The sequence below is a fragment of the Meles meles genome, chromosome 16 (assembly GCF_922984935.1).
Source record: "Meles meles chromosome 16, mMelMel3.1 paternal haplotype, whole genome shotgun sequence".
In the NCBI taxonomy this organism is placed as follows: Eukaryota; Metazoa; Chordata; class Mammalia; order Carnivora; family Mustelidae; genus Meles; species Meles meles.
Genome location: NC_060081.1, coordinates 48,087,936 through 48,113,285, shown reverse-complemented (window position 1 = coordinate 48,113,285; position 25,350 = coordinate 48,087,936). Strand labels below are relative to the sequence as shown.

The 25,350-nt window shown below is 44.8% G+C and overlaps 2 protein-coding genes across 2 annotated transcripts in view; one reads left to right on the top strand and one right to left on the bottom strand.

Moving 5' to 3' along the window:
- The window catches only part of LOC123926607, a 12,992-nt gene extending 2,976 nt beyond the window's left edge, over window positions 1-10,016 (bottom strand). The window contains exons 1-4 of the mRNA XM_045980553.1: window positions 9,758-10,016; window positions 4,189-4,287; window positions 3,442-3,762; window positions 1,949-2,156 (exon numbers count right to left, since the gene is read on the bottom strand). Coding sequence (XP_045836509.1) covers window positions 1,949-2,156; window positions 3,442-3,762; window positions 4,189-4,287; window positions 9,758-10,016 — 887 coding nt within the window. The remainder of the gene's footprint in view (window positions 1-1,948; window positions 2,157-3,441; window positions 3,763-4,188; window positions 4,288-9,757) is intronic.
- Window positions 9,455-25,350, top strand: LAMP5 (lysosomal associated membrane protein family member 5). Its single transcript, XM_045980112.1, has 6 exons — window positions 9,455-10,078; window positions 10,623-10,795; window positions 11,171-11,302; window positions 11,427-11,532; window positions 12,945-13,133; window positions 24,489-25,350. The coding sequence occupies exons 1-6, from the start codon at window positions 10,015-10,017 to the stop codon at window positions 24,665-24,667; spliced, it is 843 nt and encodes a 280-aa protein (XP_045836068.1). The 5' UTR covers window positions 9,455-10,014; the 3' UTR covers window positions 24,668-25,350.

Sequence of the window (25,350 nt, the reverse complement as noted above, 5' to 3'; positions counted from 1 at the left end):
ATCTTAATTATTCCTACCACAAAAAAAGAATGATAATTATGCAAGGTGATGGAAATTACAGTCACATTACAATATATAAATGTATCACATTAACACATTGTACCCCTTAAATTTATGCAAGGTTATATGTACATATATTTCAACAGAAAATAAATAAATAACAATTGTAAGAATACAATGTGGCTACTGGAATATTTAAATTTACAATTGTAAAAAAAATAAATTTACAATTGTAGTTTGCAGTATATTTCTATGGATAGTATTGCTGTTGAGATTTCCACCAGGCTCAGAGCAGACCATTCATGTGGCACCGCAGTTTGCAGAGTGTGGTCCCCTCTGACCAGAAGCATCTGTATTACTTGGGGGTTTGTTAGAGATCCAATTGCTCTGCCCCTCCCCAGATCTACACAATCACAGAATCAGCATCTCATCTAGGTATTTTCATTCAATGGCTGCCATGGTTAGCCACAGAACTGGAAGAACACTAGGCTAGTGCTTCTGGAATCGCAAAAATAAATCTTTGCAGATGACTGGGTTTACTAAATGGCTAGGTGATATAAAATATTAGTTTTCACGTTCAAAATGTTGAAAAAATAGAGGTGAATATTGAAGCCAAGCCAAGCTCTTGGGCCCTGGAAGAGAACTGCTTGGGACAAGGGTGAGGAGAGATAAATCATTAGGCTTAAAATGAGAGATTGAGGACGGTGGCATTGTAAGTGAAGATTCATTGAATTTGATTCTAAACGTTTGGTTCTACATCTGAACCCCACCCTTTGTGGTTGGGCATTATTCTCAACACCATTTTACTAGTAAGGAAACTGAGGCACAGTCAGGGTAATTAGCTGGCTCAAGGCCACGTCTGTTGGGGCTAGAGTGAATCTGGCCATAGAGCCGGTGGTGTTCTCCATTGTACTCACAGTCTTGCATAGAGTCCAAGCTGTATCTCAGTGAACCTGTAAAGGGAGCTATTTCTATATTAGTTCTTCATGGCTATTAGAATCATCTGGGAACACTTACAACTGCATTCCTGCCAGGGTCCACCCACTAGAGATTTTCATGTCATTGGTCTGAAGTGGTTTCAGGGGTGCTGAAGAGTTCCCCAGGGACCTCAGAAACACCTACCACTTGACAGAGGGTCAAGATGAGGCTGGGAGACACAAGGCAGGATGAGTTAGCAGGGGTAAACTCGGGCTCTATAAATTAGGCCAGGGCTTCTCCAACCAGAAGGTGCACAAGTCCCCTGGTTAGATGCAGGGAGTAGGTGGGGCTGGAGCTTCTGCAGTATCCAGGTGAGGATGATGCTACTGGTCCACAGACTTCAGGGTTTGGACAGTGTGCTACCTGGATGCCCTGACCCCTGGGGCACTTTCCTGGCAGAAAGTGGCCTTAGGATTGAGTCCCCACTTCTCCAGCATGTGGGGAGTAGGCTCTGGATACTTAAACCCAAGTGCGCTCCCAGAATGGGGATTCCTTGAGGTGGCAGGTCTGATGGCCTGAGCACCGGACAAGGTCCAGTTAGCCTGGGATGAGCACCAGGAGCACAGTTCACATAGAAGTTCCTGAGACCTGGGGAAAATTCTGGGAAGCTGAAATGGAAAAATCCCCACAGTTATAGCCCTGAAACAGGAACCCCAGTGACCTCACCCTTCTGTTCAATCGTCCTCCTCTCCCCTAACCTGAGCCTCCAGTTCTCCCCTGGCTTCTCTCCCCCTCCCACTCCTGTCTGAACTGTGGGACAACGTGCAGGGACGGGAACCACCAACTTCGTCTCCCCTAAGGCACACGGCTTTCTTGGCTAGATGCAAGTTTCTCAATGTGTCTTTCCTCTCCGCAACAACCCCATAGCTACCCTGACTCTCCACCCCGGTCCCGCCATCTCCCTCCAAAGTTCCCAGCACGCGGCGAGAAGCTGCCTTTGGATGGACCCGGGATGAAGGTTTTCGCTCACCCACACCCCACACTGCGGCTTGCACACCCCGGAAGAGCCCCTTCCGAGTCCCGTCCTCCTGCAGCCTCGCGCAGGAAAGGATGCCAACGGTGCGGTGCCGGCGGATGCCGGGGGCCCCCAGGAAGGAGGCGGCGCGGTGCCTGGAGCTCCGGAAAACCGCCACCGCACTCACAGTCACGCAGTCCTCGAGGACCCGGGGACGAGGCGCCTGTGCCCAAAACAGAAAACGGAGGAAGGGATAACTTCGTGTTTGGGGAGGGAGGGCGGAGGCGGGGGCGGGCGAGGGCGGGCGGGATTCGAGCTTTTTCTGCAAGATCTTGCATTGTAACCTCACTCCCCAAACCAAATCCAGCGGCCAGAGCCTCCCACCCGGCCTACGGGGGCCATCCGGCTGGGTCCCTACGCGCATCCCCTGCCCGCCGGGCTCGCCAGCCCAGGTTCCGGCCCATCAAGTCAGGAAATGAGACGATCCATCAGCTGGCCCTGACTGCAGGCCCGAGGCGTCCCCCATCTGTGCGCTTCACAGTCACCCGGGAATAACCGCGTAGCAGCAGCCACCGAGACTCCCGACCTCCGGGAGACAGAGGTGGCGAGCGTTGCTCTTGATGGCTTTGGTGCTCTTGACTACGAGGCCCATTTGGCTTGGATTGGGTTTCCCAAGGCTGCGAGGCTGTGGGCAAGGTGGTGACTATGACTTTGACTATGTCAAAGAAAGGACTCTTTCTTTGACAACTGGGGGGGGGGGGCAGGGGGAAGGCCCAGGAGAATCAGAAACACAAAGAACGTCCCAAGAAGGACACAGATCTGGGCCGGGAGACAGCACTTGCGGGTGCCACCTGGGCTGCTGGGCCGGGGGAGATCTCTGACAGCCAGACCTGGGCGGCCGGAGGCCTGAGGGATTTTACAGGCAGAGGAAGGCTGGGACACCCGCAAATTTGCTTTTGAATTAAAAAATAACTATGGAGTCGCCCTGGAGAAATAAGTGAAGGTTAATGTTATTTTTAGTGTTATTATCCGGGATTTAATGTAATTTTTATTTTGAGGGGACTCTCAGGAGGGTCTCCACGGTGGTGATCTGGATGGGGCCTCTCAGAGTTCTTATCCAGCCCTGTCCACCAAAGAGGAGATAGGCGGGGACTGGCCACCCTCTGGAGCCACCAGAGAGTCGGTCCTGTGTTCCACCAGCATCCCAGGCAGGCTCCACAGAAGGGGCGGTTGGTGCACCCAGGGGCATCGGTGCAGCCCCTGGGCCTGAGACTCACTGCTGAGAAGCAGGCCCCCGGTTTGTCCCTAAGGACTCCCATTAAGGTAGAAGCCTGGGCTTTTCTTCCAGTTGCAACCCCGGGTGGGGACTGCCCTCTGCTCCACCGCCACTCTCTTTCCCAAGTTGATTGATTGATTGATTTTCTTTTTCCTTCCCCCCCCCCCCCCCCAAGCTGAACAATACCCTAAGCTCACAACGCTGGGAACTGTGAGTCAGTTCACCATCTCACCTTTGCCTTCCCGGTCTGGAAACTGCTGGCTCCAGGGCGGCCGCCAGCCCGGCTCCCAGAGGCCGCTTTTCCCAGGGCGCGCGCCTCTCCTCTGCCTGCGCACTTGGAGCCTTGTCTGCGGTCTCAGCTTCGATCGCCTCTCAGCAGAGTCTTTTCTCCGTCTGGGAAACCTCGCACAGGTCCGGGAGTTGTCCAAGGACCGGGCTGCAGCCTGGTATCCCGTGCACTCCTGGCCCTGGAGCGCGCCTCCTTTCAACTTCTGTTCTGGAAGCCAGACCACAGGGAACTTCGGGGGCCTTTCCCTCCGGTGTGGATATTGTGCTGGCGGTTTGGTAAGGAAGAAAAGGAGAACTGCGATGCCTTGTTTACCTGGTCTCCCCTCTCACCCAAGTTCAGCATCCTACTCCCCCACCCCCCATCAATTCTCAGGGCTTTTCTCGGGATGGGGGAGGGACCTTAGAGGAACAAGTATCCGAGAACGCCAGGGTCTCACCGCCCACCCACCTCTCCCCAACGCTGGGTTTGCCGAGACTTCCTGCGGCATAGGAGCTCCGAAGACGGTCGCGGAGGAACCAGGGATTCGCTCTGCGCTAGGGACTTTCTTCCTCCTTTTTCGAGCCCTAACTACTCCCCACGCCCAAACACAAAAGACCCTGCAGGTCCAGGCGCCCGTGGCCGAACTTGCTCAATCCCAGCACCTTTGTAATTGATCCCCTTTCCCCGCTTTGGAGCCGGTGTGGACCTCACCTTTGCAAGTGGACAGGGGGTTCTGTCCCCTGTCTACACCAGGAGCGGCTGTGCCAATGTGTCCGGAGTCCAACCCAAGTGCCAGGCGCCAAGGTCTTTCTCAGATTGAGGTCGTTGCGAGCTCCGGGCGCTAGGAGCCTGGCAGCAGCTCGCATCTCCCTTCGCTCAGGCAAAAGCTCCCAGGTCTGGAGTCAGCAGCCTGCGGGCCGCGCGATGCTCCAAGCCCTGCGCAACCAGCCCACCTGTGTCGGTACCACCCAAAGGTAATGGCACAGGTCACTGTCCATACATCCTGACCAGCACACACTTATCCCACATTGAGACAGTACGCTTTAATAATGGAATTTCCAGCAGGTTTTTCCCTAAAGGAATTGCGCAGATCACCTCCCAGCTAGTCTGGGAGGGATTCTTCAGGAAAGGCATTTGGATGATGAAAGTGGCGAAGCTACTGCACAGAAGTCCGTCGATACTAATAACTATCATATTGCTTCCTAGTTGCCATTGCAGGCACCTTGGCAATATGCTGAAGACTTCTTCCTCTTTCCCTTTGTTTCCTGGAGCACTTTTGCGGTGTTATCACAAAAACAGCCACAGACACATCCCAAACTTACAACATCAGCACAATGGAAGACATTCCAGAACTCCAGTAAGGCTCTCACAGAAGCTGGGAGGAAACCGCAGCAGACTGGCTACCCCACTCTCACCCTCCTCTCCCAAAGGCAATTAATATAAATTGTCCTCAGTCCCAACACATCTTCAAGTCAATATGCAGATAAGATCAAATAGGCAATTAAAAGAGTAGTTAGCTGGGGATCAAGAACCTAAGTAGCACACCATAAAAGAGATTTTAAGGAATTGCATTATCACAGAATTCAGGTAGCAAACTGTTTTAAATGAGCCACAGCTGGCCTAACCTTAGACCCAGTCAGGTAGTTATTTCCTGGAGAGAAAAACTTCTTGAAGAATTTTTTTTAAATTCTCAGTTGACACTTGTCTTTTGCAGAAAATTTCCCTCTGCCCAAGTTAAGATTTTCCTCAATGCTTGGAAAGCAGAGAAGACTGTGTTCCAAGGCCTAAAAGCTTATATCTTGGAGCTTAGTGGTAACTAATTTAAAAACAGATTAAAGGGCGCCTGGGTGGCTCAGTTGGTTAAGTGACTGCCTTCAGCTCAGGTCATGATTCCAGAGTCCTGGGATCGAGTCCCACATCAGGCTCCCTGCTCCTTGGAGAGTCTGCCTCTCCCTCTGACTTTCTCCCCTCTCATGCTCTCTCTCTCAAATAAATAAATAAAATCTTTTAAAAAAATAAATAAAAAAATAAAAACAGATTAAAAAAATAGTTAAATAATTACTGCTTCATTTGCTACTGAACTTTTCAGGAATGATTACAAGGCCTTACCATCTGCTTACTCAAGGTTTGTTTTATGGGCTTTGTCCCCCACATTCTCTCTTATGTGAAGGCATTTATTCTAAATGAGCTCATCAAATGACATTTCCTAAGAACTTATCCTGAACATACTTTGCCAATGAAAAGGCCATTATTTTGGTGCCTTGCCTCCTCCACTGGTTACCGTCATTGCAGAAGCAGCTCTTGCTTCATTAAAGTAGGTGCATTCGAGACCAATGAGATGAAAGGATGAGGAAAATTTTAGCAAAGTCATGCAAGCTGAGTGTATCAAAAGCCCAGACTTAATTTTCTGATTCTTTCCAAATATTCTAGGGTATGGAAACTTATGAACAAAACATTCTTGTGTACACTTAATTTTCAGTTCGTATCCCCAAAGGGTTTCTATCCTAGAAAGGGTTTCAACAATATTTAAAGGCAGTAAATAAATTAAATGAAATAACTGGTCAGTGATAAGCGGAACACAAGAAATGGTAAGTAGTAATTTTGGCTTAACCTTGCTGTGCAGTTTGTCTAATTTAGTTAAATTATCCCTGCTTCCATTATCCTTGTGTACCCCTACTGTGTGTGCACCTGTCTGTGTGTGTGGTGTATGTTTTGGAAGCGTTGGGGGACAACAGAGCCAGAGTACATGTTTACATTTTGCTGTAAGGTGGACTGAAACATCAACAAGCCAAATTTCAGCTGTAACAAGCCTAGCTCTCTCTTTTGAAGCTTATAAATATGGTTTCTAATTAGCATTTTTCCTGATTTTTGTAATTTTGTTGTTTCATCTAAGATACAAGTCAATTGTTTGTGTGGTCAAGTATAAAGAAGTACACCTAACAATTTGAATATTTAATTTTATTCAGGATAAGTTTTACATAGCCTTTTTTTTTTTTTACATATACCAAATGTAGGGTGTATTATAAAATAAAGAAGTTAAATAGGGACTGTGTGGTTTATAAACTATCATGGAGTTTTGGACTTAATTTCTTTTACACTGAAAAATTGATAAACATGGAAGGATGAAGAATTACATCTTGGTACTGGCTTTCCTGTTTAAAAAATATTTCTTCCATTGGTATTGCCCTTCCTTGGCTTTCCCTTGAGGTCAATTTGTTCATGTTTTTCAAGGCCCACCTTCTCCAAAAGGGCTTCTTCAACCAGTTGGGATAGCTGTTTTACCTAATCTTTCCCTAAGCATCTATGCCTATCTTGTGCCAGGCAACCTACATCTTCATGTATCTACATCATCATGTATCATGTATCTTTCTATTTTCTCCTATCCATACTGAAAGGTCTATACACACAGGGCCCTTTTCTTCCACTTCTGTGAAATAGTAACCACCCAGTGGCATGAGACTCATGAAGGTTAATTCAATAAAAAAAATATGAATTGAAAAGAATCCTTTGAAAGACAGAGAATCTAGAGAAGATTCCAAAGGCAACATGCTTAGGTCATACTTACTTCTGACATTTGTTTAGACCACCAGCAGCAATGATGGAAATGACACAACCATTATCGACACAAGTGTACGTGTTTATGTTTATGTCCTCAAAAAATGAAGAATGAAGCAAATTTTGGAAAACATTGTTACTATCTTAAGATATTATTTAATGGTAAGTTTTACTCCTTTATCACCTCTTTGTTGATTTCAAAGAAATGAAGATATTTTTAAAGGATGATTAGAGGGACACATGTGTGGTGCAGTTGGTTGAGCATCCAACTCTTGGTTTTGGCTCAGGTCGTGATCTCACAAGCATGGAATCAAGCCCTGCCTTGGCCTCTGCACTGAACACAGAGTCTGCTTGAGATTCTCTCTCCCATACCCTCTACCCCTTCTGCTCATGCTTTCCCTCTTTCTGAAATAAATAAATAAGTCTTTAAAAAAGAATGATTAGAAAGTTATTTAATTAATGTAGATGAAAGTTGTAGGGAATATGATTCATTCTTATTGTAACATAAAATTCACTGGGGATAGTTTAATAAGTTAAGGGGTCTTTTGTAAGCTACCTTTAAAATTAAACACCTAACAGGAAATTTAATTACATTTTGAGGATAATCTTCCCAGGAAGAAAGGGTTAAAACTGCCTCTTTTTTTTTCTTTTAACTCATTTAGGCACTCTCTGGTGTCAAAAAAGGGATCATTTATGTCATGTATGAAGAAACCATTTCAAAGGAACCACCATTTGATTTAAAATGAAATCAATAATCAACGACAACAGTTTAAGATTGATGATGCATGTTACTTCCCATGTATATTTTCTTATTAAAGCAGATAATCATCAATTAATTCAGTTGATCTCTTAATAACCTATAAATGAGGACATCTGCAATAATGTATCACAAGAGAAATTGTCATAGTCTTTTACAGACATCTCTTCTGCTTGGATAATGGTATTTGTTTATCTTTGGGTTCCCAGAGCATGAAGCACAGTGCAAGTAGTAGGTATTCAGTTAATGTTTATGACTAAATTAATCTGTCATTTGTTTTGAATGATATTATACTCATTGGCTCACTTGGCCCAACCAGCCATCTCCTGAGGTATTATTCCAATTTTTTAGTTGAGGAAAATGATAATCTGTAAAAGGTCATGAAAATAATAAGTAATGAATCTTGGACTAAATTCTTTCCATTTCTTTCCTCATTAAAGTACTGGAGGAAAAGATGGAGGGACAGAGACTATAAATGCTTCATTGCATGTGACTCATTTTTAAAATTTTTACAGTACTGCAGGAAAATGTGTGATAACAAGTGCTAACATGAAGAATTGTAGCATGTAAATTTTGCAAAAATTCTAATCACAGCCAATAATTGACTTTTATCAATCACAATTTGGCCTCAGTTCTTCTGTATATAAACATTTATGCAAAGTTCTTGAGATATGCTTGAGTGAAATATAAAATAACAGAGATAAAATATGATATAAAATATAGTATCAATTTAAATATCAATATTACTTCATAATTTGAATTGCTATTGATCTAAATAGAGATTTGGGTTTCAGCTTATTATTTGGTCATTGAATAAGGATTTTATGGAAATAAACATATGGTATATTTTGTAGTCAAAGTATTATATAAGGAAAAACGAAGATGATCCCTATGAAAAGCATGTGATTTTTCTATTTTAATTCTAACTGACCATGTGACATTTGGGAAGGTCATTTAATTTTCTGAGCCTCAGTTTTGGGAAGGTACAACCACAATAAGGCATACCTTTCCTTGCCTACCTTCTAAGGTGGTAGGGAGAATCAAATTTGGCAATGCACATGAAAATACTTTGCAATTTCCCCCTTAATATGACATTATTTATTTTATGACATTGTATTACCAATTATTCACATAATCACATATCCTATAAGACACAAATTATTTGGACATCAATACAATTGATGAGGATAACGTGCTTACTGTTGAAAAAGCTTCATTCTGACTTACAAAGCAAAAAAACAAAATTAAAAAGCAAGCTACCATTTTATGTAAATATAGGAATTAGCCCAGTAGTATTTGTTTTTTCATCCCATTAGAGGCTGTAGAGTAGTATCTGCTTGTGTGTATGTTTACATAACTATACAACATTACTGTCCTAAGAGATCCTAAAGAACCCTCACAACCTTCCAGTTCACTTACATTCTTCTTGGCAGAAAAGTTGCAGTATATTGAGAATATGTGACCCCAGAGTTTATAGCCCTCATGCAGTCAGAGAGCAAAACTAACAGAAAATAAGCCAGACTACTGCACTGACTGACGGCCTCATTTAGGGAGGCGTCAATTTAACTTTAAACCCATTAGCTCATTGAGAGCAGAGGAGAGAAGGGGATGTCTCCAAATGCAGGAAACTGTTGCCATAGCATTTTCCTTCTCTATTTCTGCCTACTTCTCCTCCCCCAAAGCAGCAACAATTTATGCTCTCCCATTTTCTTTCAGCAACCAAATGCAATTTCAGAAGCCAGGACTCCCAGGGATATCTACACCACCTAATAACTGTACCTGGTAGGGATATTGAATAAGTCTGAGAGTGCTGTTAAGTTTCTCTGGACAGAATCATCTTTGCGGATCCAATTGCAGAACAGGAAACAGACTCAGTGAAAATTTTAGCCCCCCAAAAATCTCATTGGCTATCTACGCAAGCTAAGGCACAACAATCACTCCTGCAACACAACGGATCCCTTTCAGTACTCGCAGCCGTGGACAGCTCCCTCACCTCGCGGTCCGTTCCTCCGCAGTGAGCCGCCTCGCGTTCAGCCTGCACGGGTCGGTGCGGCACCCGCCACCAAGTCTTCGCCAGCGCGCAGGGAACACGCGCTCCCTCCCTCCTCCCTCTCGGTGCCCCCGCCCCTCGCTCACCCCGGCTCACTCCAGCGGCGACTTTGAGGGATTCCCTCTTGGGCGGCCTCTGCAGCAGCACATCTGGCCTCATTCTCTGCACGGCGAGCATGGATCTCAGAGGAAGAGCCTTTCCCAGCGTCTACAGACTTCGAGTTCTCCTGATGCTGTTCCGTGAGTAGTGTCTGGGCGACCCCGAGGACAGGGTGCACTATTTGCTGAGAATAGAACAGGCAGAGTAAAACCAGAAGCTTAAGGTCAAAATGTGGCCCTTATATTTTGCTATTTTCTTTCTGGGGGTTGGGAGGGGCGGGGGTGGAGGGCCTTCCCGCCAGTGGCAGGGAATTCCCCAGAGGGCCACACACCTGTACCGCACAGCCCAGACACACAAAGCTATGCGAGCCTGCTTCGTGGGGTCAGAGCATTGGCAAGAAAGATTCGGCGTAAAAGCCTAAGATGAAGAAAAAAAGCCTCACAAAATAGTAAGGCTTTACATTTTTTAATTTTTATTTTTATTATAAATTAGCAGCAGTGGAGTTAAAATTGTCGGCGCTAGGTTAGAGAAACGGCTCGCAGAGCACACAGCAGCAGGCGAGGAACTTTATCACCCCAAAGCCCGCAGACCACGATCTTTCCATCCTTGTGCCCGCGACGCGTGGGCTTGCTGAGCCCGGAATCGATAGAATTTGGTGGTGGGGGGGGGGTTGTTTTTCCGCAGATACAATGGCTCGAATCACAGCAGAACAAGAAGTGGAAAATCTCTCAGGCCTTTCCACTAACCCTGAAAAAGATATATTTGTGGTGCGGGAAAATGGGACGACGTGTCTCATGGCCGAGTTCGCAGCCAAATTTATTGTCCCTTATGATGTGTGGGCCAGCAATTATGTCGATGTAAGGAACCTTTTCCCTCCCGGCTTGCTCCTAGGGCTCCAGGGGCGAAGGGCACCCTCCCTCAAGGCCCCGTGAAGACCTGGGTCGCCCGCCTTTCCCCTCTGCGCCCCTGCAGGCTGTTCCCGAATGCTGCATGGGGGTTCCGGCTTGTAACGCCTTCTGCTCACCCTGCCTGCTTTGAAAGTAAACCCCCTTTCTCTGCTTCCCTAACGGCCGGGTCTGCACGTAGAGCATTTAACCGCATGTTCCCGGACCTGGGAGCGCGCGCGCGCAAAGGAGCGCCCAGGCGTGCAACCCCGAGTTTGGACGCACTGCCCTTTACAGCCCCACGGAGGCCGGGCTCTCTGAGGGGGTGCGGGGCGTCTGTGTTCCCAGCTGATCACGGAACAGGCCGATATCTCACTGACCCGGGGAGCGGAGGTGAAGGGCCGCTGTGGCCACAACGAATCCGAGCTGCAGGTGTTCTGGGTGGATCGCGCCTATGCGCTCAAAATGCTGTTTGTAAAGGTAACCCGGAGCGGAGCGCTCAGAGGCAGTGCTGCCTTGGGGTGGGTGTGGGCGGGGGCCGCCCCTCGGTTTCCTCACCGAGCAGCTGTGGGGGCGAGTGACGCGCGCCTCCCCCGCTCGGCAGGAAAGTCACAACGCGTCCAAGGGACCCGAGGCGACTTGGAGGTTGAGCAAGGTCCAGTTTGTCTACGACTCTTCGGAGAAGACCCATTTTAAAGACGCAGTCAGTGGTGAGTAGAGGCCTCAGGACTGGGAAGGGAGACTGGGAGACCGCGGGCACTGCAGAGAGCACAGCCCTGGAGAGATTCGGAAATTTTATGGAAACTGATCCTTACTCTGCACTCCCAGGCCACGTCCGCCCTGGGCTTTCTCGCCAACATAGAGGAAGCCAGAACACCAGTGCATCTGTGCCCTGGGCCTTAGGCCTTGTAGATGCGCAAGGAACCTAAGGACCAGCCCATCACCCAGTCACCCACAGCTTGATCCTCATGAGCCGTCTCTGGAGGGCCTGTCATCTCCTGGCTGCTTTAGGATGATCTCTTATGCTTTGTCCTTTAAAGGAGCACGGAGAAGGGCAGAGCTGGGTTTTTTTCCTGCACGCTGGTTTTTCTTCTCATGCGGGGAAACTTGAAAGGGTCCGTGTGGCTTCTCTTACTCAGGATGGATAGCTTCAGTATCTTTCTGCTCCTGTCCCCAGGGCTCACACTCCATCTTTCATCACGGACTGCAGCCACCCCAGAGCGGATTCTGAACGTGTCCTAATTTATTAGCTTTTCCTTCCCATCACTCCCACAACTCACCCAGAGCCTCCAAAAATATCGTGGCAAGAACAACAGCCGTTCCCCAAATAAAGTTCCCATGTGCAGGCCCCATTAAAGACCACACCTGAATTAATTAATTACCTAACTTATTTGTTTATTTAGTAAACTGTCTAATCTCCTAATGAGGCATTCCGTCACCTGGACGTCTAGGTTGGGAAAAGATTTTTATTGAGCACATGAAAGAATGTTCATGTCATTTCTCCCTTTCTACCTGTTTTAATCATTATAGTCAAAAGCATTTTCTTCTCTTCATCAATTCAAATACTTTTCCCAATTACAGTAGATGCATCCTCCCACCCCTACAAAAAAAAAATTGGAAAAGAGGAAAAACAAAACAAAACAAAACAAAATCCACAAACATGTGCCGGAAAAAGAGAAAGAGGAGGCAGACCTCCAAAGAGTATATGTGTGTACCAAGACATCTGCCCAGCACACCAGCAATTAGCCCTGCTTTGTTGAGGAAGATATTTTATTCTGTGTGGACCAGTGTGAAAGGCGGAAGATCAAGTCACTCTTTCTTTGGAATTTCCATTGTCAGGGTTTATATAGTAAAAAAATGGTTGGATGTTTAGGTAGCACTCTCCTCTTCCAGACAAAAAATTTCTAGTCAGTGTTTAAGGAGCTCATGAAACAATGGGTGTACTTGTCCTTTGTCACCACTGATTCCTTGAGCAGAGCCCCAGCCCCTGCAAGGCAACACAGAGGATTAGAATGGTGACTGGAGCTGAGAGTCAGGAACCAGCTCTCTGGCACAGGAGATTAGGAGGTTAGGATTCTGCCAGGAAGCCTGTCCTAACATTTGCTCTGGGTCTTCCCTGCAGCTGGGAAGCACACGGCCAACTCCCATCGCCTCTCTGCCTTGGTCACCCCAGCTGGGAAGTCCTATGAGTGTCAAGCTCAGCAATCCATTTCACTAGCCTCCAGTGATCCACAGAAGACAGTCACCATGATTCTGTCCGCAGTCCACATCCAGCCTTTTGACATCATCTCTGATTTTGTCTTCAGTGAAGGTAGGTTGGTGGGGATTGCAGTGGGAGGAGAAGGCTGGAGCCAAGGGACGGCTGACATCATGGGGAAAGGGACCTGCGGGGGTCCCAGGCTAATCTACTTGTATTTTCTTTAGGCTGACACTTCCTTTCGCTATAATATTTTAGGAACAGTATCAACCTCCTTCAATGGCTTCTTCTCCTTTTCTCCTTCTCTCCATTCCTTCTTCTCTCACTTTACCTTCCCTGCTCCCTCCATCCCTTTCTTTATGTTTTCATCTTTCCTTTCCTCCCATCCTTTGCCAAAGAGGGACCCTGCTGGAGAGAGAGGTAAGAGGGTCCATTTGGGAAACCTGTATATAATTTTGATGCAAGTTTCCCAATGAAAAGCAGCTAAAATCTCAAGTACTTCTGTAGTGAGCCTTGGATTGCAGAAGGTCCTCTGCTTCTGGAGGCCTCAGTTTCTCCATGTTATCTTAGGCACTTTTAGCTGTAGGTTTTACCAGTCTTTTTTCATGTGGCTAGAATGTAGTTGATGAGTGTGCGTGTGTGCACGCATGCACTTGCACGCACTTGCACACATCACAGAGAGACAGAGAGACTCAGGAAGACCTGTGCCCCTCCAACACTCACCCCTGTGGGGAGGAACCCCGTTGAGGCTCTGGGAAGGGAGGTCCCTGATTTTTTCCTTCTAGGTTGTGGAGGAGGGCTCCTTCTCAGTCTGTGCTGGTCTCTGAAAGTGGGTCAGGCAGGATATAGGTGGGCAGGTTCAGGATGTCCACATTCTCTTGGTTCTCTGCAGCCCTCCAGAGGTTGGGCACATTTCTGTAGCTTATCTGAATCCAGCACCAATTTATACTGGGCAAATGTAGGGTAAGTAAAATTTTAAATTCATTTGTTTTTTCTTATCTGGAGAAGGTCTTTAAGAAATGGGGAGAGATTCTGGTTGCTTTATGGATATCCTTCCTTTGTGCTGGGGGTCCCCGGGTGAATACAACCATTGGTATATACAGAATATCAGGGAATTCCCATCTATATCATACACAAATCATTGCATTTCCTGGGGAATCCAGCTTTCATAAAATTTCATAAAATTCCCCTCCCAACCCAAAGTATACTGAATACCATCTACCGCACCTCTACCACAATGATTAAGGACCCTTTGAGCATTCTTAAGTTAAATAGTCTTTGACAGAAGATCCAATTTCTTTCTTTATTTTTGTATTTTTAACCACATAATACAGTGTTTGGCACACTGTAAATGCCCAGGGAAATCTGGCTGAATTGATATTCTGAAGCCATGGGCACAATCAACAGAGACTTCCAAATGCTTGAATGCCAGATGAAGCAGAATTTAATATAAATTTTCTAAGTTGGTGCAACACTTAACTTCCACACACTTAGGGAAGAATGGACCATTCCATTTTAATGGATCTTCCAGAAAAAGTAAAACTAAACTCTTGAGTATCAAAATCATTACATTTTTAAAAAATCTGATTATGGAAGTATTTCTAAAATGTAACAGTGTCTTTCTTAAACTGAAAATATTAACTATAATTAAATGTAATTGAGCTATGATTACTGATGACCAGGAATTCAGGAGGAACATACTGGACTGTGTAGAATCAGTCCCCATGGTCCCTCAGACAGATACTTTGAGTTTATAAGGGGCCTTTGTATAGTCTCTATTTACTCTTTGTTTGTAAACAAACAAACAAACAAACAAATGGTTAGCTGTTCACAGGCATGTCTACTTTTTGGTGCTACTAGTGCTATGATGGCTGCCTTTAGGTCCTTCCCACAACCTCACTTTCACTCATTCTCCGATATTTCCACATTGATTCTTACAGTCATTTTCGAACTGAGAAACCAAATCTCACTGATGTGTGGGATCCTATGCAAAGTGAAAATAAATGTGTACTGAGTAAGGGCCAGAAGTATTTTCCTGAACATCAGTGAAGTTCATGGCATGGCCTTAATGGGCATCTTTTGTTTGAAAAACAGTTTTTATCCACTTCCCCGTCCTGGACCGGCACAGTTGCTGGGTAGACTTCAAGAGTTTGTAAGCATATAGAACTTTCTAAAATACAGATATATTAAGCACCAGCCAATTGTACTTGTCTCACCCAGGCTTTTCTGAGTAATAATTAGGATGTCCCCTCCTGTAGGGTACCCTGGGGCTCAAAGATCCTGCTCCTGGGAGGAAGCAAGCCTCATTCAGAATCAGTCACTGGATCCCTGTGCCTTTGTGTGGCTAGGGCACTTTTGTTTTTCCACTCCTCCCATCTGTGCCTCCCAGCACCTGCCCCCCACTGTGTTTTGTAAGAGATCATTTTATTTGATTTGGTAGAATCCAAGGCATTCCTTTTGGGGTGCTATTTTGGGACTTGGCACTTGCCCCTCCCCTTTCCCAGAATAGAAGCTCAGGAGGCTCTGATGTGTTGCCCCTACCCCAGTGGGGGAGGCGGCAGTATCTGGTCATACGTGTGCATGCTCACTGCAGGGGTCTGTGCCTGTGGCTGGCAGGTGTGCGCAGGACCTACAGCCAAAGGGTTTCCAATGAAGGACTTAATTCTCTGTGTAAGGGGGCCATACTGACAGTCTGAAATTTCACACCTGCCTGCTTAATAGACTCTGAGAAAAACAAGGAAGGATCAGTGAAATGGATTACTGGATACCCACGGGGCTGAAAGCAGCTCCAGTAGAAGTTGACGTCTCTATCCCATAAATCCCTTTAGTGCTTTGAGCTTGGCTACAACAACCCTGATCCTCAACAGAGCTCTCTTAGCCCAGCACGTCTCCAGCTGCAGTGTGCACACGGATCTTCGGCTGCATTGTGCACAACTGTGGTAATCTTGTTACCATGCTGAGTCTGGTTCAGTAGGTCTGGGGGCGGGGCACAAGGTGCTCCATTTCTAGCAAGCTCCTTGGGGATGCTGCTGATCTTTGGAATACTCTAGGGGGTTTGAGGGATCTTGAGCTGATCAAGGAGAGACAGTAACATACAAGCTTGGTTTGTTGGTACTTGGACAGGGTTGCATGAGAGGGGAAGCCGTTCAGAGCATGAGACTATCCAGAGGGAGATGTATGGGGACCACCATCCGGAAGGGGATGAGGGCAAATGACATCCTGGGGGGAATGGGGGCATACATGTCTAGGTTATATGGCTCAGCAGCATGGCAAGGAGTCTCTGGGTCAGAAAGCTCTGAGGGGCAGTGGAAGCTAAGGCCTTATACCTGTAAGGCCCTAGCTTATCAATGGGTAACAGCTGGTGGGTGAGGTTTGGTATGCAAAGCAGGCAGGCTCCAAGTAGCTGAAGATGTATTTGCTTGGACTGGTTTTTAAATAACTAGATGTGTAAAAATTTGAGTTGGGCATGTCGGGCTTTATAACTAATGGTCTCAGCCTGCAGTGAAGAAATGAACCACCTAGGGGCCAATACACAGAGGCTACTTTGGCTCATTTCTGTAACCAACACACTTTCATGGCTAACGACCAGCCTGTAGTTCAAGGCACCTCCTGCTTCGTGGTTGGGGATGATTAACGTGTTGTTCCATAGTGAAGTCGCTGTAGTGCGTCCCTCTGAGCACACGGATCTTCGGCGGATCTGAGCGCCTTAGAAGATTTCTGGCTGGGATGGGATGAGGAAAGCCGCACTGATAGGCAAAAAATCAGAATTGTAATGGCTTGAATGAAAGACAAATTTTACGTATGCATAATCACAGAAGAAACATACGGAATGCAGAGGGTGTCTCTGTTCCCTTTTAAAAAAGATTCAGGTTTAACAGGCATTTAAAAGTGACCACATAGAGGCTGGTCCCTTTTCAGTTCTCAAGGGGGAGAAATAAGCAAACTAACCATCCAACCTGTAAAGAAGGCGCTGAGATCCTAGATTACTGCCGAGAAACCAAGGCTCAGAGAAGTGAGGTTCTTGGGGAAGTTGGCCCTCCTGGTGGCTGCTGGGGCTGGGGCAAGAGCCTGTCTTTGGGGATCAGATCCTGTGCTCTTATCTTCTCAGAGTTTCAGCTCCTCCCGCTGAGCAGCTATAATAAACACATGAACGTGGGAGGCGCCTTTACAAAAGGTGTTCAGGTCACCTGAATTCATGAGTATTCCTAACAGCATGATTGGGAGATGTCACCTGATCTGTATTTTATCCAGATCTGTGTTTTAGCGGTAATGAACATGCCTTACCTTGCTCTGTACACCAGTCCATAGTACAGCCCCCTGTGGCTAGCTGTCACAGCTCACCTCAAGTGCAGGAAGGTTTAGCTGATGATTCAGAGCCTTGTGTAGACCTGTGGCTTACTTAGCATCTACCAGGCAAAAAATGGGTCATCCTGGGTGGTTGTTCCTCAGGATCTCCTGGGTAAGCATCGAGGGGGAGATAATCCTGTTAAGTACTGCTAAGCACTATGTCAAGGGCTGGGATGTGAAGCCCTCATGTGGGGCCTTGGAGCTAAGTGTTTGTAGAATTCAGTATTCCTGGTGCTGTCCTGGAACACAGTGTTTCAAGCTGGGTTCTCCTAAGAGCAGATCCCATGCAAGTATGTAAGTGCAAGTGGTTTATTTAGGAGGTGATTCTAGAAAGCACTGATAGGACGCTGGGGAGGTGAGATAGGAAGGCAAGACTACGAGTAACAGGAGCATTAATGAGCAGGTGTCTGCTGTGGGTGCTGGGGCTCACACAGCTGGAACCTCTGGGAATGTAGAACCTACCTCTGACTATCTGGCCTGAGATAGTGGGAAAATAGCATTTACCCAACGACTCTCATCCATCATTGATGGCTGCTGGGTTGGGGAGCGGTGTAGACTTTCTTAGACTTCTAACCTTCCCTGTAGGCAAAAACATGCCGGAATATGTGGGACTAGTGAATGTCAAGGCAATAAGACACCGTCTAGGTCTGCTGCACCTAGGTACTGGGATATATGAGCTTACTCTGCCATGCCATATGCCTTGTGCACAGTAGCAACCTTCAATAATTGCTTTTATTATCTTTTATTTTTTTTAATTGCTAGTGCTTACATCTTGGTGAGAGGATCTGCTTGTCTTCAGCCAAGGGTCTCCAAAGCCCACTCATGCTTACAGTCTCTCAGTATACAAAATACATTTTGCTGAGGTTACGGGAGTCTAGAGCCAGTCCAGAGAAAATGGGAAGAGGAGTAAGCCCCTCCCTCCAGCTGCCCTGTCAGTGTGGAGGAAGCCCAGCTAGGAAAAGATTTGTCCTTTCCTCGAGCAGGAATGGTCTGTGCTGTTAACGGAGCTTAAAAAAGGAGGCAGTTTGCATTTTTTGCTCACTGCCTATCTCAGTGCTGTCCATTTGGGATGCAATGAAGAGTTCTGATAGTTGGATAGCCTCTGGGAGTAAATACAACATAGAGATGGTCATCAAACCATCCAACACACAAACAAATAAATGAATAATGAATAAATAAATAAATAAATAAATAAATAAAAACATGGACTAAATAACAGAACCTAAGATGAATGAGGATTTTAGTGGGGCATTAGATTTATGGTTGAGGGAATCTTATTTGGCCACTGACAACTGGCAACAGATTACCCTTCTGTTGTCTGTTCTGTCTTCATCTGGTTCTTTCCAATGACTAGACTAGACTGGTTCTTGTCTTTTCCAGCCATATGCCATTCTAGGACCCGAAGCCCAGCCAAGGCAGAGGCATGAGGGACCCCAAAGCCTGTGGAGATGAACAGGGAGTTAGGGGGCTTTGAGCATCCAAAGCCAGATTCAGTGTAGGCAAAGCCGAAGAATATTCTTCTCTCAGGCAGAGATCTACGGCCTTCCTTGTTTTAGAATCTGTGGATTGTGTAGTCAGTTTATTGCATAGAATCTTAATCCTGGATTCCATGGGTGCTGTGGATAGTACTCTGGAGTGTGTGTATTTTAATGGGAAAAAATTGCATCTTTATTTTTACCAATTTCTAATTTTTAATATCCCCTTCAATTTTAAATGAAAATAACAACTTGCAGTAATATTAGTGGTAATAATTAATTAATAATTAATAAATAGTGGTAACCTTGTCACCAAGAGAAATCATAGATATTTTTATCCCCCATTCATGGGTGCATATCTTGCAAAGTGACAGTGATGCTTCTCATTACTTTTCATTTACTTTGATGCTCTTCATTACTCATTACTTCTCATTACTTTACCCCAGCCAGTATGTGTACTAATAAAGGAGTACAACACACTCCCAACTTATTTAAAGATATTCTGATAGCTGAATTTCAGTATATCTGTTTCCTTTGTAGTCCTCTGTGTTTTCTTTTTTCTGCATTTGTAAGCAGGATTCTGAAAAAGGGTGATGGTTTCATCATTACTGGTATAAAAAAGACACCTCCTGCCTTAGTGGGTCATGGCCAGTACTGTTATAAGTGAAACAGAATAGACTGGCATGGAGAAATTGTTAGATGCACAGGGTCAGGAGAAGTATTGTTTTGTGAAGCTCTGGTTTTAGTTATGTGTATACACCTGTGTTCTGAGTTGAAGTGTAAAACACCACCCCCCTCTCCCCGGGTCAGAAGCAGCGTTTGAAAACTCTAGCTTGAGCCTGAAAGTGGAGAGTGTGATCTTCTATGGGCTCACAGCCTCTCATTTAGAACGCTTGGGGATAGATGGGTTTCAGACTTCAGGATTTTAGATTTTAGGAAGACAATACGGGGTATAGTCTATATATTATGGAACAACCCAGAAGAGTCCAGGCAGGTCCTGTCATCAAATATATTAATATACTCTGGTCCCTTCAGAGAAAAGGTGAAACTTCGTGCTAAGTACAATGAGAATCATGAAGATCGTGACATTAGTTTAAGTCCAGTGTTGCTGCCAAAGGAGTGATACAGAGTACTTTGGACTTCCAGAGCTCTGTGGATTTTGGAATGGTGGATAAGGGATGGCAGACTCACCAATACCCCTTATTTGACTACCTAGTAGATATGGGTGGCTGAAGATGGGGATTAAGTATTTTTCATGTTAATTTTTGACATCCCCTTATTTTCCCATGATTATTATTATTATTTTTAAGGGGATCCCATGACATTCCTTTATTTCCCATGATAATAATAATAATTATTATTATTATTACTTCCCATGATTATTATCCCATGATTATTAAAGTTATTGTTATTACTTATTATTTTCCCATGATTATTATTATTATAGTTTAATACTCCCTTTATATACCCTTTTCTGTGGTGTGTTTAGTTCAGGTTTTTTCCTAAGACAACAAAAAATAATTCTTAAGAAGTAAACCACAATTATAAGGCTAAGTGAATTAAGTTAGAGAAAGACAAATAGCATACGATTTCACTCATTCGTGGAATTTAAGAAATATATAAACAAACAAAGAAAAAAAGAGACAGACCAAAAAACAGACTCTTAACTATAGAGAACAAACTTATGATTACCGGAGGGGAGGTGGGGGGGGGGGGTCTGGGTGATGGGGATTAAGCCACGCACTTGTCATGATGAGCACTTAGTAATGTATAGAGTTGTTGAGTCACTCTATTGTATGCCTGAAACTAATATAACACTGTATGTTAACTGTACTAGAATTAAAACAAAATTAAAAATTAAAACAAAACAAAAACCAAAGCCAAAAAAAGAAGTCAACCACAATGGTATTTTAACCATAATATTCTTTGTCAGAATACATTATGCTTTTCTCCAGTGCCTTCCTTAAAGGATGGGATATGAGATGTCATTCTCCCCGTAACTATACCAAAGTTATTATCCATTTAAAGATAATACTTTGGGCAGTATGATTCTGACACCAATTCTGATGTGTGGGTGTTTTTCCCAACCACTAAGAAATTCTCTGACAGCAGCTGGGTGTTCTGCAGTTCAACTTACTGGTGACACTGTCTCCCTAGAGATACCATCAAATGCCGCTGGTTAAGGGCTCCTTCCTACAAGACAGCTCCCCATCCCCACTTCGCCCACCAACTCTAAGTCCAGGTTATCTCCTGGACTTCTGATCACCTTGCTATTGGAGGTTTCCATGACCTTCTCCTTGAGTTCTAGAGAGGCACACAGAACTCAGAGAAACATTTTACTCACTAGATCACTGGTTTGTTATAAAAGGATAGAACTCAGGAACAGCTGTTGTAAGAGACACGTAGGGGAAGGCATTGGGCAAGAGGGTGGAGCTTCCATGCTCTCTCCAAGCCACCACTCTGCCCAAATCTCTATGTGTTCACCAACCAGAAGCTCTCTGAATCCCATCCTTCGGGGTTTTATTGAGACTTCCATAGGCATGAGTGATTAAATCACTGGCCATTAGTAGTTGAACCCCGTCTCCAGCCACTTTCTCCTTCCTTTAAATCAAGGGAGTGGGACTGGAATTTCCAACTGTCTGATCAAAAGGTTAGTTCTCCTGGCAACCAGACCCCATCCTTAGGTGACCTAGGTGCTTTCCCAAATTGACCACATTAGCATAAGCTCAGGTGTGCTTGAAAGGGGTACGTTATTAATACCAGGGTGTTAAGTTTGCAACGAACACATAGAAAATGAACAAAGCCACAGTCTACATTAACATTACACGGGCAACAGTTGTTATGAGGAAAACAAATAGCCTTTGTTTTTAACAAAATCCCTACTCCAGGAAACCCCATTTCTACTCATTTTTCTCTTTAAAGAGGCAATGTGGTATCATGTGGGAAAAATCAATCTTCTGGGTATGGAGTTCTGGGCCCATAGCTGCCTCTGGTACACCTTGTAACAGCAGCTAGATTTTCCCCTGGAGAAATGGGTATATTGGACAGCAGGCCGATGCTCAAAGTGTGGGACTCATTAGAGCTGAACTCAATAGTGAAAAAGAAAAGTTCCCTATTAATTCTTTTTAGTCCTCTGGTTGCAGTAGAGAAAGTTCAGTTTAGTGCTAATAATAGGTCCTTAACATTTCCCTAAATTTGCCAAAATGTCTTTTTAAAAATCTTCTTTGTAAAAATATCTTTTTTTTTTTCAGTTGGGGAATGTATGTATGTTTGTATGTATGCATATGTTTACTTATTTATTTTAAATAGTTTTATTCAGGTTATAATTGAAATACAATACATACTTAAGTGTATGATATGATAAAAATTGACTTTGGAATACACCTATGAAGCTATTACTACCATCCAGAAATATCAACCAATTCATCCTCTCCAAAAGTACCCTCCTACCTCTTAGTAATACATATGTACCTCATTGAATTCTCAGAAACTGAACATACCTCGGTGAACAGTATGTAAAGCCATGGAGCCCAGAAGCCCTCCTTCTTGCCCACCCTGTGATTCTGTAGCCTTTAAATGCCAGTAGCTCAGGTCTGCTATAGACCTGACCCCGACTGTCCCCCCAGCATCTTTCTGCTAAGTGCCCCCCCCCACCCTGCCTTGCTGTTGAGTTAGGCTGTTGGAATTCAGATTGGGGCTTCATTTCCCCTGGGCAAATTACTTAGCCTCACCCCAGCTTATCAGTAAAATGGGTACAATACTATTTATCTCTAGGGTTGCCATGGGGATTAAATCAAACAATCTTTGTTCTTAGAACTGGAAGTTAATTTAGAAACCAAGCATGTGAAGTATACAGCTTTTACAAAGCTTTATGTTTGCCTGCAGTTTTCTAGGGTCTACTTAATAGAAAAGATTCCCGAGGTTCTGACCTTATACTCCTTTCTGCTGGGCTGAGGAGAGGGGGAGGAAGGACTGTGTCAGTGAGGATTCTGGAGTAGCCTGGCTCACAGTTGGTGCTCAATAAATGTTTACCACATCACCCTGACTTAAAAACTTGGTCTTGATGAAGAGATAGCAAAGCCTGTTTTCTCTAGTTGTGGCTCAGAAGTTCAGGGAAAAGGCCACCAGTTACCCAGAAGGAGCAAAGGCACCTGAGCAAATGTCTCCTGATTTCTAGGAATAAGTTTTTTTTTTTTTAAAGATTTATTTATTTATTTTAGAGAGTGGGGGCAGGGCAGAGGCAGAGGGAGAGAGAAAATCCTCAAGCAGACTCCTTACTGAGCACAGAGCCTGACATGGGGCTCGATCCCAGGCCCCTCAGATCACGACCTGACCTGAAATCAAGAGTAAGCTGCTTTGCCACCCAGGTATCCCTCTAAGAATGCTGTTCTGCTCTGACCTACAGACTGTGTGACCCCCCAAATGTCTCCAAAAATTGCTTCTCTGGTTCTAGGTAAAAATGGAAGCATAGGGTTATTAAACTGTCTTGAGGGTAAGTGTGTAACATGGAATCAATGCCAATGTGCTGGTAACATTTTCTTTCCTGATCTAAGTGCTAGTTACATGGGATGTTCGCTTGTGAAAATTCATCAACTTCTGCACTTTCTTTTGTTAAAATTGTAGTGTAAGTTACACATATCTAAGGTATTTAGCTTGATGCATTTTTACCTGTACTTGCAACCATGTAACCTTTACCTAGACCAAACTATAGGGTATTTCCATCACACCTGCAAGTTCCCTTTCCTGTTCCCCATATGTAAGGACTTTTCTGATTTCAAGCACCATAGACTTACCTGTTCTTGAACTTCACACAAATGGAATCGTACAGTATGTGCTCTTAGAGCATACGTCTTAGAGTTTTCACTCAACACAATGTTTTTGAGATCTCTCCATTGTGTTAAGTGTAGCGATAGCGCATGCCTTTTTATTATTGATTAATATTCCATTGTATGAATAGACGGGTCTGTTTTTCCATTCCACCTTGATGGACATTTGGGTTGTTTCCATTTTAGGCTATTGTGAATAAAGTGTCCATCAATATTTGTGCTCAAGTCTTTTTGTGTACATATGTTTTCATTATTCGTAGGTAAATATCTAGGATTAGAATGCTGGGTTATAACATAGGTGTACATTTCCCTTGACTGAAGCTCCTAGAAGCAGTTGTACCATCTTCCACCAAGGAGGTATAAGAGTTCTAGTGCCTTCATATCATTATGAACACTTGTTATTTTCAATTTTTTTGAAAGCTGTATATTGTGTGTAATTCTCTATGTATACACATACTTCAATAAAAAGTAAAAAAATTAAGCCAGCAATAAAAATTGTGGTTGTGTTTAACGCTGAAGCTCTGAAAGTGCAAATCAATCATCTGGGTGTTTCACTGGCACCTGCCAGGAATCCAGTGACTGAATGTTGCCTTTTTTAATTGATGCCTTTTAATTTTACAGTGTGCAGAAATATTAAGTGGTACATCCTTATCATTGGTCAGAGAAACATTATGTCTAAGTAAAAGATCTCCCCAAATGTTTGTCGAGAAATCTTTTCACCTCCATTTCCAACTAAAAAGGATTTTAGTTTTGAGAGGAGGACTTGTGATTAAAAATATCTTGACAGGAGCTGATCACTTTCTTCTTCTTTCCCATTTCAGAGCATAAGTGCCCGGTGGATGAGCGAGAGCAGTTGGAGGAAACCTTGCCCCTGATTTTGGGACTCATCTTAGGCCTCGTCATTGTGGTAACACTGGCGATTTACCACATCCACCACAAAATGACAGCCAACCAGGTGCAGATCCCTAGGGATCGATCCCAATATAAGCACATGGGCTAGGGGCCATTCGGCAGGCAGCCCTGGAGACACCCTCCCCCAGCTGGATCAGGTAGAGAAACAAAGCACTTTTCCACCTTGTACATGGGATACACCAACATAGCTACAATGCAACAGGCCTGGGTGTCCAAGGCTTGCTTGGCCTGCATCCACGCTTAAACCCAGGGATGGTGGGGGGGGGATTCTTTCGGATTCATGGGGTGAATGGCAGATCTTCTCTCCACGCTGGGGAATGAGGGGGACGGGTCAGCCAGCTTTCATGCTCATGGTGGCTTGGCTTTCTCTCTCCAAGAAGCAACACATACAACTCAGAGGAGTATCTTGCTCTGAAGTTTAAGGATGAAAAGACACTTCTTTTGGAAAGACACCCCTTTAGGTTCAGAGAAACAGGGGGTGCTTTGCTCCCTTGGCCTACCTTATACAGCACACAAAATACAGCCTCATGCTCCCTACGGCAAGACCCCTGAAAGTGATCCATGCTTCTGGCTGGCATTCTGCATGTCTAGTGATCGTCTTGGGAATGTTTCACTGCTACCTGCACCCAGTGACTTTGCAGCACAGACCCCGTTTAATGTAACTATGCAAAGTTGTTTGGGCTCTAGTATGTCAGGTCCAAGTAAGGGGACCTGAAGAATCAATCGTGTGAGTTTGTTTTTCAAAATGAATTAAAACACACTACTGTCTAA